This window comes from Dromiciops gliroides, chromosome 1 (genome assembly GCF_019393635.1).
Source record: "Dromiciops gliroides isolate mDroGli1 chromosome 1, mDroGli1.pri, whole genome shotgun sequence".
NCBI classification, from domain to species: Eukaryota; Metazoa; Chordata; class Mammalia; order Microbiotheria; family Microbiotheriidae; genus Dromiciops; species Dromiciops gliroides.
The window spans coordinates 439,263,842-439,282,349 of record NC_057861.1 but is presented as its reverse complement, the minus strand read 5'-3'; the positions used below and the strand labels follow the sequence as shown (position 1 = coordinate 439,282,349).

At 37.0% G+C, this 18,508-nt stretch overlaps 1 protein-coding gene across 1 annotated transcript in view; it reads right to left on the bottom strand.

Moving 5' to 3' along the window:
• ZFYVE16 (zinc finger FYVE-type containing 16) overlaps positions 1-18,508 on the bottom strand; it is a 65,482-nt gene that overhangs the window by 22,059 nt on the left and 24,915 nt on the right. The window contains 6 exon segments of the mRNA XM_043975719.1: positions 397-787; positions 4,689-4,831; positions 5,508-5,678; positions 8,004-8,100; positions 9,482-11,745; positions 12,105-12,213. Coding sequence (XP_043831654.1) covers positions 397-787; positions 4,689-4,831; positions 5,508-5,678; positions 8,004-8,100; positions 9,482-11,745; positions 12,105-12,174 — 3,136 coding nt within the window. The 5' untranslated portion in view covers positions 12,175-12,213.

Genomic DNA, 18,508 nt, shown 5'->3' with positions numbered 1-18,508 from the left:
CAAAAAAAAAACCCTGATGTGCACCTTAAACCTAAGAGCACCCCCAAAAGTAATGTGCTGTTTTTTATAGAGAATGTATTCTCAAATGCCAGATGGAAATATTACATAGGGCTAAGAAATCCCCTAGTCCAAAATTCCAGAATTTTCAGGGTTTGGTTTTGTTGACATAATCAAAATACTCAAACACACTAACTGAATCACAGACTCATTTGATCCAATTCATCAGTTCAGAGATTTTTAAACTGAGTCATTATGTCACCAGGCTTATACAAATTGGACTTAACCACAAATAGAATAGACTATAAGAAAAGATTTTTTTTAAATGTTTCAAACAATGTAATCAAAAGATAAAATGCAAAGCAATTTTGTATTGGTGTAATATTAATAAAGCTTTACCTTCTCCTTTTTTTCCAGCAGCAACTAGGAGAGGGGGCAAACCATCCTCATCATTAGGTATAAGGTTGATATCTTTCCTAACACATTTATCAATACCACACAGCAACCTATAATCTGAGGAACTACCAGCAGATAAATCATTGTGTGCTGGAGCGACTGAAATAGAATTCGATTTCTCAACTGTTGTAGAAATGGGTGTTTCACTGTCAGGTACAAAAGAAGAAAGAGAACTCTGTAACATCTCAGTTACAGCATTAATGGGCAATTCTTCCACAGATGGGACTACAGAACCCTGAGGACTTTGTAATTTCTCTTGTCTTGCAGTATCTGCTATCTCATCTTTGGACTTTTCTGCTTCTAAAGAAGGCCTAAGATCCGATGCATTTACAATCTGTGAAAAACAAAAAACTGTTTTAGATGATTAGTTCATATTTTCTGAGCAACAGAAAAGCACTCCGTTAAGTGTTGATTAAATTTAGTAACAGTAAAAGGTAAAGTCTAGCCTACATACTCACAGATGCAACATACTAGGTTTCTACTTAGCTTCCTTAAATCCCAGTTAAGAGGGACAAAACAGGGAAATAGATAATATAATTAAGAAAATTCAAAGAATAGCAGTGTTGGGGGATTCTCCCAAACAAGGTATGAATTACATGTTCAATAAATAGTAGCACTTTGATTATATCCCATTTTTTCTTTAAAAAAATTCATGTAAAGTATCCCCTATTGCTTTTTACACTTGTGGTAATTACCACCCCATTTCTGAGCTTGGGAAAATGATATGGGAAAAATGTAAATATTTCCAAGTCTGGTTCAATGGGAGACACCCTCCCCCAAACAGCCCTAGAATCAACCTGTCCCTCCAAAAATCTTACAAAGAAGGATCTGAAACTAAGGTAGATATTCCAGATGGGTTTCCATCTGTACCTCTATTTTGAAGCTTGTGAGATTTGAACCAGCTTATTTTAAAGGCTAACATTTACAAGCTTAAATAGCAGTTTTCTGTCTTTCCCCAGAACTCATTTTTTTTTAATTTTGACACAGTGATATTCAGTTACAAAACATAAGCCTATAATTCATGCACACTTGAAAAATTTGAGCATACTGACAAGTAGCATAAACATCAAGCTCACTGATTCAATTAAACTTTTATTAGGCACTTCCTATGTGCTACTATACTAAGTGCCAGGGATACAAAAATATGACAATCTCTTATACTCAAGTAATTTACAATCAAATACAGGAGATATGACATATATACAAAGATGTAGGACTCAAGGAAGAAAAAAGGAAAAAGTGGCATAAGAAATATGAGAGAGAAATTACTTTGAGCTGGGAAAAGCAGGGAAAGTTTCAGTGAGGAAAGAAAAGATTTTAGCCAGCAGAGATGTGGAATGGGTACAAAGTGTAACCAAAAAAAAAAAAAAAAAAGGTAGCAGTGGGGAGTTCATTTGGCTGGAGCACTGGGAAAGCAGTAAGAAAGGTGAACCAGATTGTAAATGGCCTTAAAAGCCATGAAGTATTCATCCTTCAGGTATTCCATCAAAGCATTTACTGTTAACATACAACAAGCGCAAGTGCTAATATTTGAGAACTTCATCAAGAATTTTCATTTCTGAAATCTATGTACAGAGAAATATATCAAATTTCCTTATTAACATTTTTCTGTTTATATGATTTAATTTGACCCTTTTATTTCCACTATGAAAATATTGTGGGGCGGGGGCAGCTAGGTGGCACAGTAGATAGAGTCAGGAGGACCTGAGTTCAAATCTGACCTCAGACACTTTACACTTACTAGCTGTGTGACCCTGGGCAAGTCACTTAACCCCAATTGCCTCACCAAAAAAAAAGAAAGAAAGAAAGAAAGAAAGAAAATATTGTAACTTGATTTATTGGATTTATTTAACCTGGTTTATTTTTCCTTCTAGTCATAATATCAGACCATTTTAAATCCAAAAAGCTCCATTTTCTAGAAATTTCACAATTAGAAGAATAAAATTTTAGAGATAGCAAGGGGTGTGTGTGTGTGTGTTTTAGAATAGGGGAAACGAACATGTTTAGAGAGAAAGAGTAAGGAACCACTGAAAATGGAAGGAATGAAAATGAGAGAGAAGGAATTAACAGATGGAACATGGTCTAGGACAGTGGTATCAAACTCAAATAGAAACAAGGACCACTAAACCATAAGAATCCCTGCAGGCCTTCTATTGTATTTTTTTTTTTTTTTTTTTTTACGGGGCAATGGGGTTAAGTGACTTGCCCAGGGTCACACAGCTAGTAAGTGTCAAGTGTCTGAGGCCGGATTTGAACTCAGGAACTCCTGAATCCAGGGCCGGTGCTCTATCCACTGCGCCACCCAGCCGCCCCTTCTATTGTATTTTTAAAAAATATTTCCCAATTACATTTTTTTTTAAGTGAGGCAATTGGGGTTAAGTGACTTGCCCAGGGTCACACAGCTAGTAAGTGTTAAGTGTCCGAGGCCGGATTTGAACTCAGGTACTCCTGACTCCAGGGCCGGTGCTCTATCCACTGTGCCACCTAGCTGCCCCCCAATTACATTTTAATCCAGTTCAGCCTGCAACTGAAAGTGTTTGATAATTCTGGTCTAAGAGATGTAAAGAGATTGAGTCATAGGCATAAGAATGAGGTTAGCCATGCAATGAGGACAACTATTTCATCCTCTCACACTAAGGAAAAAGAGTAAAGGAAAGATGAAGACAAAATAAGGTTTTAAAGTATGGAGGAGGGGAGATAAGTTCAAAATGGATAGTTTGGGACTTCTCAGTAAAATAGGATGTTAGGCCATTTGCTTTGTGTGGCAAGGCTCAAGAAAGGGCTTAAGCAGAGAAGAGGTTTTTAACATTTGCTGTAGGGAATCTGACTGGAAGTCAGAGAAAAAAGATACCTATGCAGTGAGGATGGCTCAGTTCAGATTATAAAGCATGAATTTGTACTGAACCTGGTCAGCATGATTGGGTCTGCAGTATTCAGAAGCTCTGAGAAAATGGATGATAGGGGTTAAGTACCGTCAGCTATTTGCAAGGTAGGAACAACATAAGAACAAGGGTACAAAAGATTTCAGGGGAGAAAAGAGTACCTTGTTGAACGGGCTAAATAATGATAGCTGACATTTATATAGTGCTTAATATGTACCTGACACTGTGAACTTTATGATTATTATTCTGATCCTCACAATCACCCTAGAATATAGGTGTTATCATCATACCCTTTTATACATGAGGAAACACAGAGGTGAAGTGACTTGCTTAGAGTCACACCACTAGGAAGTGTCTGAGGCTAGATTTGAACTCAGGTGGTCTTGACCCCAGGTCCAGCTCTATGTACTGCATCACCTATCTGCCATATAGTCATATTATGAAAGGAAGGGACTAAAGATCAAAATACAAGTTCACAAACACAAAATAAGCTAGAAGTAGAATGACAAGAGATTGTGAACAGAGAAGACTTTTCAGAATTCAGTTACTGAGGGGTTCAAAAGGTTAACTCTAAGGTCTAAAGCACCTTGCACAGTGACTGAACTGTAATAGGTACTTAATAAATGTATGCTGGTTGACCATACCAATGCGTAGCTAAGGTGAAGTGGGAGTTGTTGATGAATTGAGAGGCTACAATGCTAGGAAGAGGATCAAAATGAACAGTGAAGTCACCAAGAACCTTAGCAGCAGAGGAGTTGGAAAGGAAGACTCATAAGGAAAGCACTGAGTACCCTAAGGAAGGTGAGAAATTTCCCTGAAATTCGTGGGTGGCAATGACAAGGATCCCTTGGTAATCAGATCATATGGCATGAATTTCAAAGGAGGAAATAAATGGTGACTAATAATTATCAAGAAAGGATCTGAAAGCAGTAGTGAGGGTTGAGCAAGGAACATGACAACTCCTCCTGGACCTGAGTCTGGCTGCATGAGAAAAGGAGCTAGATCTTGTTGCATTTATAAGTGACATGTCAGTTTTGGCTCCTTTTGGAAGAATTTTCTGAGCTATAGTCTAACAAAGCACACTCAAAACACAGTATTAGGGAAAGAACAGAACAAAATAAAATCATCAAACATTCTCTTTAACTTGTTTTAAGACATCTAAATTCAATTCTAATTCCCATTCCTTAAATTTACCTAATCACACAAAATCTGAAATATCCACACACACAACTAATTTCTCAATTTTAAGGAAAGCCCTACAAAATCAAGAGTATTCTTTATTAAATAACACGAATTTATTTACAACATGAAAATATTTTCTCAACAAGCAGTTGCATACTTTTATTTTCGTACCATGTGCACATCAGGTAAGACAGGACTCGTGTCCTGAGAACACTTTTTGCCTCCAGAAGATAATTTTGTTGTATCTGCAACTTCACCATTAGGCAAAATACCATCTGCAAACCATACTCTCCTCTGTTCTCTGGAACACAGACCTAGTGCCAAATAAAAAGGGGGGGAAGAGCTTAAATTAGATAAAGTGATCATTATTAGCAAAGCAAAGTCATGGTAATATTTTTAGAAGCTTTTCGACTATTCCCAAAGGAGTGCCTACAGTCTTCCATAAATTGCAGTGATCTATTATATATATTCTTTTTTTTTTTCAGGCAATAGGGGGTTAAGTGACTTGCCCAGGGTCACACAGCTAGTAAGTGTCAAGTGTCTGAGGCCGGATTTGAACTCAGGTACTCCTGAATCCAGGGCCGGTGCTTTAACCATTGCACCATCTAGCTGCCCCTATTATATACATTCTTAAAGACCGGCACAATAAACACGGAACCTGGAACTCAGAGGAACTATATAAAAGATTCTCTGTAAGGAACTTGGGGGAGAGAGCTGGGGAGTCAAATTTATAGGCTAGAACAGAGAGTGTCTGAGGAAGAAGAGACTAGGAAATTGGAAAAAAAGAGGGATAAGAGGGCACATGGCAAAGGGTGTAAATCAAAGTACACATAAACAAACCCAAACCTATAAACTTCAAAAATAGATGATATATGCCTATTTATAAAACAAAAGCACGAAAATCACAAGTCGCATGTACTCCAGAACTTTTTTAATGATTCTCAAGACTTTAAAATCCAGTATAAAGCAGTGACAGTCTCATAAAATTACCTTCAATACTTGGTTGTTTAAGTGCTGAGGTAGGTAAAGCTGAAGGTGAAGGGGTGTTAGGTGCACTGGACATCAGGTTATCCTGAGAAGTCTGGGCTGTGCCACATTCAGAGGAAATACTGGATTTAGTATTGGAACCAGTTGGACTCATCATTCTTTCAAATGCCTGTGCTAAATAAGTGAGAAAAAGTATTAAAATCTCAAACTTCTTAAAATGTCAAGACCCAAGTTATTTTTCAAGTTTTGTGGGGAAGGAGAGAAACCAGGCTCTAAAAACAGTAGTTCTTGATAAAGGTTGATCATTCCAAGTATTGGTATTTGTAGATATTTAGTTTTTTCCCATGACTGGAGTAAAACTAATCAATAACTTCTAATCTTATTCTTTATGAGTTTAACATGTTAAGAGGTAATTTTCATTTATTATTTTCCCCTGTACTAGTGCTGATTGCCTTACCCCAGAGCCTCTCAAAACTCATCTGCCTTATTTTTCTCAAATGTCAATCACAGAATACTGTCATCACTGATGACATGTAAATGCCAAACTCTTTGTAAGCTGCCTCCACTTTACTTAAAAAGTACTTACTGCCTGCTTCTTCCAATTCTATATTCCTTGCCCCCCAGCCTCCACCAAGCTCAACATGTCTCCTCCAACCTTCTAGTCCCTTGTAAAAGCTACTGCATGGTCCTGAAACAGTCATTACCAATCTCCAGAAAGCTTTTTCAAGTACCATTATCTGAGTCTGCCACTCAAGGATCTGAGAATCATAGATCCAGAAGCAAAAGATACCTCAGAGGTTGTGTGTCCAATCCAGTCATTTTATAGATAAGGAAAATGAGGTTAAGTGAATTGTCCAAGGTGAGCTGAACTGAACATTCATGGGGGGATTTGAATATCGGTCCTCTTGACTATCAAGCCAGACTTCTTTCCATTGTACAACATCTTCCCTGACTTCTGGGAATCACATCATTTCTTTATAACTATAATCACTGATGCATGCACACAACATGTGAACATAATTTCCTCTTCTCCATAAATATTTTATCAGTAAACATGGAGAAGGGAATTTTGTGGTGAAAATACTGCAAAATACTAGGCCAACAGCAGTTGTTTCCTTTCTCCTCTACTAAAACAGCATGACTGAATTATTTTAAACTGCTTAAGAAGTAAGGGTTGGGGGGGGGGCAGCTAGGTGGCGCAGTGGATGGAGCACTGGCCCTGGATTCAGGAGAACCTGAGTTCAGATCCAGCCTTAGACACTTGACACTTGCTGGCTGTGTGACCCTGGGCAAATCACTTAACCCTCATTGCCCTGCAAAAAAAATAAGAAGTAAGAGTTGGGGCAGCTAGGTGGCATAGTGGATAAAGCACCAGCCCTGGATTCAGGAGGACCTGAGTTCAAATCCAGCTTCAGACACTTGACACTTAATAGCTGTGTGATCCTGGGAAAGTCAGTTAACCCTCACTGCCCCACAAAAAAAATTTTTAAAAAGGGAAAAAAAAAGAAGTAAGGGTAACACTTCCAGATCCTTCATCAGGTTTGGAGGGGACTGAACAGGGTCATGGTAGAACTAACTTTAAAATTTTCCATTTTTAATCAAAAGAGAACAATTACATTCATCACTTTAGCAAGGCAATAATCTATTCAAACTCGGCACTGAATGACAACAATTGTTGAAAATGCCAATGAGAGCCAAGAAGAAACAGCTTGGTTTTTTAAGTCATGCTATTTTCTTTTTCTTTTTTCTTTTTTTGGGGCAGGGTAATGAGGGTTAAGTGACTTGCCCAGGGTCACACAGCTAGTAAGTATCAAATGTCTGAGGCCAGATTCGAACTCAGGTCCTCCTGAATCCAGGGCTCATGCTCTATCCACTGAGCCACCTAGCTGCCCCCATGTCATGCTATTTCTGTAAAAGTTTTAAAATAAGACAACATTCAGTAAGTACTGCTGAAGACAATGGTAAATATCTAAGTACATTAACAGAGGGCAAAAAATGTTAAATTTGGGAGAAATGGGTAGAAATGTATAGATGCAATGGGAAATGTAAAACTCAATATGTCTTCACGTCTAAGCTAATGTGATTTTATAAGATCTTATACCTCCATATGGATTTAAGAGTTCTTATATGACATAGTCTTTTCCTTACTCTGGAACTTAAAACTATGATATATATACATATGTGTTGAGTAAATGTTTTTAGAAGATGATAATAAAAGCAATGTGGTAAATTAAATATTTATTAACTTTGATGTCTGGTTAATGAACTTTGATACCTAATATTAATGAACTATCATACCAGAAAGTGAATGCTTCCTTTCCAGAGCAAAAATATTAATTGTGAAAGTGGAATAAAAAGGATGTAAATCAAGCCTTGGAAAGTCCCAAATACAACAACACTAGGCAACTGCCTTAAGGAGATATAGTAGTAATGCAACTTGTTTTTAAGTTAGACAGTTATTTGAGAAAAAGAAAATGTGTTAGTTCTGTTTACACTTACCCCTACTAATAGACTCATAGCAGACAATACAGACTCTTGCTTCTTTTTCCATATATTGGAGTTTGCACTTCCTGCTACAACAGACACCACAAAATACCTAAATAGGAATAAAATACTGATTTTAAATATTTGTTCCACAACATACTCTCAGCTTTTTTTTTTGCGGGGCAATTGGGGCTAAGTGACTTGCCCAGGGTCACACAGCTAGTAAGTGTTAAGTGTCTGAGGCCAAATTTGAACTCAGGTAGTCCTGAATCCAGGGCCGGTACTCTACCCACTGCACTACCAACTGCCCCTCTCAGCTTTTTTAAAAGCCAGAAATTACGCCTAGACATACAAACTGTTTTTCTGATTGTTACAACAAAAAGTTCCTTTGCAATTTTAATTTCTTAGATTAAAAAAAGTTTCTACAATCTAAAAGTATTTCTCTAATACAAAAAAATTCCTTAGTGACCATCGTGATTCTTTGTCAAATAAAAAGAACTTTCCTTTAAATGTATGAAACTTTAATACTTAAAATATTTTCCCTGGTTCTTTTCGACTTTCAAGTATAGCATTTTACCATTTTCTTCTACAAAAAATACCAACCAGTCTAAAACGTTACAGAAAAATAATTAACAAAAAAGCAACATTACTTTCTGCTACCAGCAGGCCTTCTACAATTTGTAACTGATTAACTCAGTTAGAACACTGTGTCAATCCTCCAATCATTATAATTCCATCCCTGTGGGAAGCAGTTAATTTTTTCTTTTTTCTAAGACCACATACTGCCAGCCAGTCCTCCTTAAAAAGGTGCCTAATAATCACGTGATTAGATTCTGTGGGTGATACGCCTAACAAAATACAAGGCCTAATTCTGGAATTGAATTTATCACTGACAATGCTTAAGTAACCTTGACCAAGTCACTTGACCTCCCTCTGGGTCTCATTTTTCTCAGTCTATAAAATGAGATGGAGGAAGTATGGACAAAATTGTGAAATAGACAAAATGCCCTTATGTTCCTTCCAATTCTAAATCTATGCCTCTAGAAAAATGGACTTAGCTTTCATGAATTTCATACATACTATTTCTATTCCTCAGTCAAGAGTGCCCTGGTACTTCCTTACCATAATACACATGTAAAGACATTATCAATCAGACCATAAAAAGACTACAAGGTTTTTGATATTTCCATAATCACTAGAGAGAAATGGTGCAAAGTAATGGCATATAAGTCCACCATAGTTATATTTTAGTGAGCAACAAGTCACCCATTTCCCTTACATGAGAATGCTCAAAAACATGCTTCTAAAAAGAAAAAAAAATTAACTTTTTTTTTTTGCAGGGCAATGAGGGTTGAGTGACTTGCCCACGGTCACACAGCTAGTAAGTGTCAAGTGTCCGAGGCCAGATCTGAACTCAGGTACTCCTGAATCCAAGGCCAGTGCTTTATCCACTGTGCCACCTAGCTGCCCCAAAATTAACTTTTATAACTTACTTTTCCACATGCTCGGCAGTGATGGCGCCTCTTTGTAAAAGTAAATTTGCCTTGGCAGTTCATACAGTTTGGAGCTTCTGAATCAGGAATCCAGGAAGGCTGTTTTTGCCCTAAAACCATACCTTCTCTACAAGCCTTTTCAGGCAAAGGAACGCGGTCTTTGTTTGTTGGTGTGAAATTGTCTCCAGCTTCTGAGCTATTTTCAACATCAACATTGTGGCTAATGTTAAGTTCAGCTGCAGTGTCCAGAGAACAAGTTTTGGAGGCGACAGAGTTTGCTACACTGGGTTCCATTTCTGCTACATTTTGTGTTTTAGGCTTGCTCAGATCCTTTGGACTCAATGTTCTTGATTGAAAATTAGGTAATTGCTTAGGTCTGGCTCCTCCAACATGTGCCATCTGACTATTAATATCAGAGTCAGACAATTCATTAACCACTTCAGGCTTCTTGTTAGCCATCCCTTGCTGAACAGGAAATATACCTTTTTCTCCTAAAGACTGACCACCATCCTCTGATGTATACTGCTTATCAACAGTTCCACAAATACTAGTAATATGAGAAACCCCACTCTTTACTACCTCTTTATTATTTAAATATATATTGATGGTCTTTTCACTATCTAGATCTTTCACATTCATTTCATTCAAGCGAGAACCCACATTATCTGCATCTTCTTCCAAAGACTTTACAATAATGGTTTGAAGATACTGTTCAGTTAGAAAGGCATCAAGTTCAGCATCACTAATCAGAGTGTCGCTTGTTAAGTCTTCATCAATATTAAAGTAATCTAATTCCTGCCTAACTCCACCACTATTTGGAAAAGTATTACCTTCAGGATGGTCATTACATGACAGAATATCATCATCAGAATGCTCTTTTTTGGAGTCTGCTGCGATAGAAAAATCAGTGTAATGGTGTTCAGAAGGCTCAGTTCTGCTAATTATCTGGCCAGGATCCACCTTTCCACCTGGCAGGTTTTCAACAAACATTTGGTCAATTATATTTGTACATTCATCTTGTTTAGAGGGTTCAGTGTCTTTAAATGGTTCCTCATCTAAAACAATACTCTTGGGTATGTCTTCATGTACAGTTACGACATCTTGTCCTATGCTATCAACTTGTTCCTTCTTAGGCAAAATATCACTCTGATCTTCATTTTCAATTAGGGAGCCACACATAGACACAGATATTGGAAGGCAAGACAATGAGGATTCTACTTCTTTACTAGAAACATATAAAGTAGAAGAGGCATCTTGGAGCATATTGCTGTTGCTTTTAAGGTCTAAATTACATGAATTTTCTTCTGTAAGTTGTTTTCTAAATAAAGGAATCCTATCCTCCTGAGAGGAAGAGTCAGGTAAGCTACACTTTTCATCTCTTGAATTTGAGTCATTTATGCATAAGCCTTCACTTTTTGGAAGATCACAAGCTATAACACTCATGCTGTCTATTTCCTTGGACTCTGATGTTTGATTTCTGCTTGCCACATTTACCTCCTGTCTTACCAAAGATTTATCATCTTGAAACAACTCACAAGGCAAGTTGTGTTTTTTGTCTTTGGAATCAAATGTTTTGGGATTCTGTTGTGTCAAGGCATATGCAGAGTTAAGGCCATGAGTTTGTTCTAGTTGATCATTTATCTTTCTATCTTCTAAGGTGGCTGTTCTATTGTGATCACATGACTCTAAAAATGCTGTATCTATTTTTAAACTCAATTCTTTGGTTGCAACATTTTCTGGTTTTTGTAATATAGAGTTGCTTTCATCATTTTGTTCATCTGAAACATCATCATATCCACCAACTTCAGATGAAGCACAAACAGTAGCTGGTAAAACAGACAAGTCCAACCCAATCAATGAATCTGTATTGGCTTGGAAATTATCAGGCAGTAATGTTTGAATATCTTCATGACTACTTGTTACATGAACCAAATTACCCATGTCACTGATAAGGTCACAGACTGGTATACCACATCGTCCCAGGCTTGAAGGCTGGATTTCATCTGAAGAACCGCCATCCACCGTTGAAAGAAGATCAAGACCTGTTACGTTTTTTTCATTTTGAATTGAAGATGTTAATTCTCCAAGTTTTTTTCCATTTTTTGCAGCCTGATTTGTTCCATAGAATATTTCTGAGGTGGTGCCACTACTAAAACATTGTTGATCTTTGGGTGCTGGAAGGACTAGTTGTGAAGAAGGCAATTCTGAAGAAATTGAACAGTAGTTGGAATTGTATTCTGCTGAGTGGTAATGATCATGTTCATCTATTTAAAAGGAAGACACAAAATTAAGTACATAATTTTTCTTTCACTAAGTAACTTTACCCACAGCCCACAAACCAAATGAAAAATGAATGTCCTTTCAAAGATTAACATGTTACATTTGCTAAGCTATTTAAATGAAGTAAATTTCTGTTTAGTTTTCACAACTTTTTCTTTAAGTTTTACTGTGTGACGAGGTGTATTTAGAATAAGATTAAACTAAGATTGATATGACAACAAAGTAAAATAGCACAGGAGATGTCACAAAAGTTGAAAACGTAATTTCCTGTAAATAATGTGGTTAAGATAATGAAGAGTTAAATACTGTTCAATTTCCCTGGGAAAAAAAATGAAAAACAAACCTGTGCTCTGTTCAAAATCATCAAGAAGTTTGTCCAAGTCATTGACAGCAGCTTTAAAATAACTGTCCATCCTAGTTGTAGTTTTAATAAGATTTTAGCACTCTTGCACCTACCAAAAAAAAAAGTACAATATTTCATTTTATTCACAAGTATTCTCTGAGCATATATTGTACAAAATGTATTACATTTGGTGCTACAGAATAATTTTTAAAACCTACCCAACTTTCAGCTTACAACCTAGTTGGATAAAGAAAATGTGTGCACATATATGTATATATATGTATACACACATGCTTTATATATAATATGTTTATATATAAATAATAATATGAAAAACTATAGCAGCATAGCAAATATAAAATTATGTAATACAAATTGAATACCTAAGAATAACAGACAGAACTCGAAATCATGGGCGTGATTAAAATGGGTTGGAATTAATCAAAGAAATACTTGGAAGAAATAAGTTTCAAGTTAGATCTTAAAAAGAAGCAAAGAACATAAACTGTCAGAGATGAGAGAATAGTCCTATGTACTAAACGACATATTTGCTTTGCTTGGGGTGCAGAGGAAGACAGGCAGTAATACTATAAATAAGAATTTTTATAGATACAAAGGGATAATTAATGCAGGAACTTCAAACAAGGGGAACACTGCAGATTCTTGAGCAAAGTGACATGATACAAACTGTAAGAAAGATTATCCTGGCAACCGTACTTAGGGAACTGGAGAGAAGGAAAGCTGCTAGAAAAATGATGCCATGATCCAAGTGCAAGGCAAGAGTAGGTTAGATTAGTTGTTACAAAAATAAAAAAGGAAGAGGATACATTTAAAAGGACACTACAGAGGAAAAAAAAGTTTCAGGGTTGGATAAATTAATTAGCTAGGGATTGGGAGATTTAAAAAGAAATATATTCAGAAGTCTGAAGGACCAGGCAAAAAATGTTGATGCTGGGAAAATATTGCCACATGCTAAATTTCATGTATCAGAATGCTATAAAAGTACATATAAATGCCAGGGAAGGGGAGCAGCTAGTTGGCCCAGTGGATAAAACACTGGCCCTGGATTCAGGGGGACCTGAATTCAAATCTGACCTCACACACTTGACATTTACTAGCTGTGTGACCCTGGGCAAGTCACTTAACCTTCACTGCCCCCCCCAAAAAAAAGGCTGGAAAGCAACTCAAAAGGGTTAAAGGCATAAAACCCCAAAAGAATTGTTTTACTGATACGAGACAAGACTCATTGCTAGAAGCAGCTAGGTGGTGCAGAGGATTGACTGCTGGGTCTGGAGTCAGGAAGACCCAAGTTCAAATGCAGACACAGTCACTAGCTGTGTGACTCTGAACAAATCACTTAATCTCTGTCTACCTCAATTTGTTCAGTGATAAAATGGGAATACTAATAAACACCTACCCTGCAGGGTTGTTGTTAAGAATCAAATAAATGGGGAGGTCGGGCAGCTAGATGGTGCAGTGGATAAAGCACTGGCCCTGAATTCAGGAAGACCTGAGTTCAAATCTGACCTCAGACACTTGACACTTATTAGCTGTGTGACCCTGGAAAAGTCACTTAACCCTCATTACCCTGCCCTCCCCCCCAAAAAAAAATTGGTATAGAAACTTTACTGGACACAGTATTACAAGACCATACTTTTACTTTCCTCTTACAACAAGAGGACTTAACCTTTCTTGTGTCATGAACTCATTTAGTGAAGCCTATGCACCCTTCCTCACAATATTATGTTTAAATGCTTGAAATAAAATACATGGAATTATAAAGAAAACCATTTATGCTAAAATACAGTCATCAAAATAGTTTACAGACCTCAGGTTAAGAGAGTTGCTGATGGCCCTTAAAACTTTAAAATTCTGTGTTTTATTTATTAAAGACAGGCATATTTTGCCCAAGCTTTCAACAAAGAGGCAAGAGGAATCTGCAAACTACAGGCAAATGAACATGACTCAATTTCCTGGAAAATTTTTATTAGCATGATTTAAAAGGAATAACTAGAAAGCATCCAAAAAAAGTAAGTACTAATTACAAAAGGCCACCACAAATGGGTTTTATCAAGCACACATCATACCAGACTAAATTCTCTCCATCTTTTTTGCACAATACTTGACTAATCAATCTCCAGAAAACAGAACTATCCCTCAAACCAAATAAGTAGAATAAGAAAAACAAACTGAGAGTGTATGCCTCATTCTGTACCTAATCTACAACCTCCCTACTGAAGTGACATATGTTTCACCATCAGTTCCCTTGGAATAAAGATTAGTTATTGCATTGACCGGAATTCTGATGTCTTTTTGTGTGTTTTTTCCTTTACATTACCCAATTCATTAATTAAATAAACTGTTCCCTTGATCCTGGTTATTTCATACTGCAAAAGCTCCATGCAAGGCTTCCCATATAATTCTTAATTCAACTTTCTCACTTCATAGAAAGTAATAATATTCCATTATACTGTTTCCAATTTGACTTCCTTGGGGTATATGCCCATTAGTTGGCTTACTGACTCAAAGGGTCTGAACAGCTTACTGACTTTTCTAGCACAGTTCCAAATTGTTTTCCAACAAGGTTAGATAAATTAACAACTCTTTCAACCCTGTTTTAGTAAGCCTTTTCTCTTATAGTCCTTCTAACATTGACTATTTTTGTCTTTTATCATCTTTGCTAATTTACTGGAAATGAGGTTAACTAACCTCAATTATTTTAATTTGCATTCATGTTATTATTAGTGTGTTGGAGTATTTTTATGTGACTGTTGATAGTTTTCACATCTTCATTTGAAAATTGTTCCTATCCTTTGAAAGGTGGAAGACAGTACAGTTATGGGGATCCAAACTTAACAATGACAGAACCAACAGAATCCCACTATCAACTGGGAGAGTTCTTTAACATCTGTGTTATCTAACATTTTATCAATTGTTTGGATGAAGGTTTCAAAGGCATACTAATCAAGTATACAGATGACAAAAAGGTGGAATGATAACACAAAAGATGACAGAATAAGAATCCAAAAAGTAGATGAGAGATATAAAGATAAGTCAGATAAAATATGATGAAATTTAATAGGGATCAATGTAATATTCTACACATGGACTCAAAATATAAATTTTCAAATACAAAATGAAAGATATACCTAAACAGTGGTTTGTCTGGAAAAAAAAAATTTGGAGATTCTGGATTATAAATTCAATATGATTTCAGCAGCCAAAAAAGGAGAAGTGAACTTAAACTTCAGATAGGAGAAGCATAGCATTGAGAATGAGGGATTTAAAATTGGAAGATGCCTTGGAGTTTACTTATTGCAATCCACTCATTTTACAGATAAGGAAACTGAGGTCCAGAAAGGTTAAGTGGCTTTCCTAAGGTCACACAGTAATAAATAATGATAAATAGGTTAGGGATTCATTCCAGGTCCTCTGTGTAGTGATGATCTTTCTAAGCTTTGATGAGGGTATGGGTAACATAATATATGGATGTATGCCAGATTTTAGGAAGGACACTAAGTTTGGCAGCATCCAGAAGAAGGTAATTAATATGGTGAAGGGACTGGAGATTTATGAAGATCAACTGAAGGAACTGAGTATGTTGAATCCAGAGCAGAGGGACCAAACACACAGGCCAGCAACATTCCAGAGTGCAACTGAACCAGATTAAAATGTAATTGGGAAATATTTAACAAAATAAAAATATAATATAACATAAATAATGTTAATATGTGGTTTTCTCAGTTGATATATGACTACAAGGCTCCTTAGGCATGGTTTAGAGGAAGCCTGTTTCTATTTGAGTTAGACAGCACTGCTATGGAGCATTTAAGACTTGAAGAGAGGAACATGATGACTGATTTATAGTATTTGAAAGACAATCATTCTGGCTAGTCCCGAAAGGCTGCTAACTACAGGTCAAGGGAAAGCTAGATGAGTATCCATTGGAGACAGTATGAAAAGGATTTCTGATCAGGTAATCAGAGTAAACAGAACAGCCCTTAGATGTCACTAACTAAAACAAGGAACTCCTAGGATACTTTCTACTCTAAAATTCTATAATTCTATACCTGGATATTTTTATGCCTCTGTAAACTAATCATTATGGGTAATCCCTCCACTAGTACAGCTTGTAACCTATCTACATATTATGATCCATGTCCTTACACAAATTCTCCAGAGGAGATCCTTCTAACGTGCTAGTGACCTTCCTTTGGGTCTTTTAATATTTCATAGATAACCAGTGCAACATTCTGGTTGTTTATCATGTTCTTTTCCAGCTATACATATTTTAAATAAAATTTTATTACCTCTTGTTAATATGTGGTTTATATTTTCCCCTTATCTCCACCTGTTTCATCCCAGAGATCTATCTTATATAACAACAACCAAAAAAAAGTTTAAAGGAAAAACTAGGAAGAGAAAAAAAGCCAATAAAATTGATCAATATATCTTTAAAAATCTGAAAAATGTATGCAATGTTCCACACCCCTGGTCTTCCCACTTTTGCAAAGGAGTGGGGGGAGTATCTTTTCATATCTCTTCTATGAGGCCATATTTATTCTTGTAATTTTGTAATATTCACTTTCAATTGGTCTGGAGTTGGTATTCTTTCCATAGATATCATTATGTGTAGGCCTCCATCAGTCAAGGATGACCATAGATCAGCGCCTTGAAGAGCCACAGGCCACAGTGTGGCTGTGCAGTCCAACAATACCAGAGCCACAGCTCCTGAGTGACTTATAACCAGTAACTGCCGCATCCCATATTGTATCTACCTCATGAGGAGTAGCTGGAGTGTCCTCTCCAGGGCACTGGCCTGGGCGGATCAATTGGAAAACAAGCTGTTGCCCATGCAGCAGGTCTTCCCTCTCCAAGACACAGGTGGACCCAAAGGAGAGGCAGAGTCAATACAGTTTGGCACCAGTGCCCCTGCAGGAGTTGCCAGAGGGATGTGATGTCCAACATCCAACTGCGTAAGGGACTCCAACTCCTGATTTTTCCTCGGGGTTAACACCCAAAGCCTTTCCCATATATGGGTATAGCTGCAAGGCATCGGAGGTTTAAAATCAGGGTTTCCTTCCCCTAGGCGGGTTGCCTGCCAAGGCTAATGAGCCCCACATGCCCGAAGCGACTGGTTTTAAGGCACCAGTGACTCACTTTCGCCCCTTCTCCTGTTAGTGGAAACAGTTCCGTCATGAGAAGGCCAGGAGTTGGGCTTTGGTTGTCAGAAGCTATTTGAGAAGCACAGTATTATAGTGATTATATTGTTTTCTTAATTCTGCTTATTTTACTCTGTCAATTCATATAAATCTTTCCATGTTTCTCTATATATTATTTTCTTGGCTTTGTTTACTTCTCTCTGTATCAGTTGATCAGTTGATGCTTCTCTGAATTCATGTTTGACATTTCTTAAAATATAATATTTCATTACATTAATGTACCATACATATTATTAGTGATACCTTACACACAACTCATTATTGGTAATAATGAGGCTATTTATGTCTACCTTTTGGATTACCTGCAATTTTTATTCTTCTACAATGGTGATTTCATACTTTGCAACTTTGAAACATTGTGTGGAAGATAAGAGTATGTTGGCAGCATGGGACAATTTGGGATCATTGAAAGTCCAGAGGGGGGTGGAGCCAAGAGCTCCTGACACAATCACTTCCCCAGGCTCCTAAACAGGACACAGTATTGGATGGTGGTCCCAGGTTGGGGAAGGACACAAGCACACCCACACTTGCAACCAAAGTGAACCAAATTTGTTTACAGGTTAAAGAGCAAGCAGCCTGTGGTTACTTACAGACTAGAACAAAGGCCAGGTGAGATAAAAGTGTGCCTCTCCTTAAATCTTACCACCTGTGACTCCCTGAAGCTTGGGATAGTGCATTCTGGAAGCAGTGCCCCACCTTAAGAAGGAGTCAAAAGTCAAGAAATAGGCTGGCAAGATGAGCAGGCAGAAAAAGATTCGGACCATAGAAAGTTTCTTTGGTGACAAGGAAGATCAAGGTACACCTTCAGAAAAGGATAGCAACATCAGGGCTCCTATATACAAAGCTTCCAAGAAAAATATGAATTGGTCTCAAGCCATAGAAGCACTCAAAGAAGACTTTGAAGATAAAGTAAGAGAGGTAGAGGAAAAAATGAGAATGATGCAATAAAGTCATGAAAAAAAAGTCAACAGCTTGAAAAGCCAAGTGGAAAAGCTCTCTGAAGAAAATAATTGCCTAAGAATTAGGATTAAACAAATGGAAGCTAGTAACTTTATGAGAAACCAAGACACAATAAAGCAAATCCAAATGAATAAAAAAAATAGGGAGCAATGTGAAATATCTTCTTGGAAAAACAGCTGACCTAGAAGATACATCCAGGAGAGATAATTTTTAAATTATTGG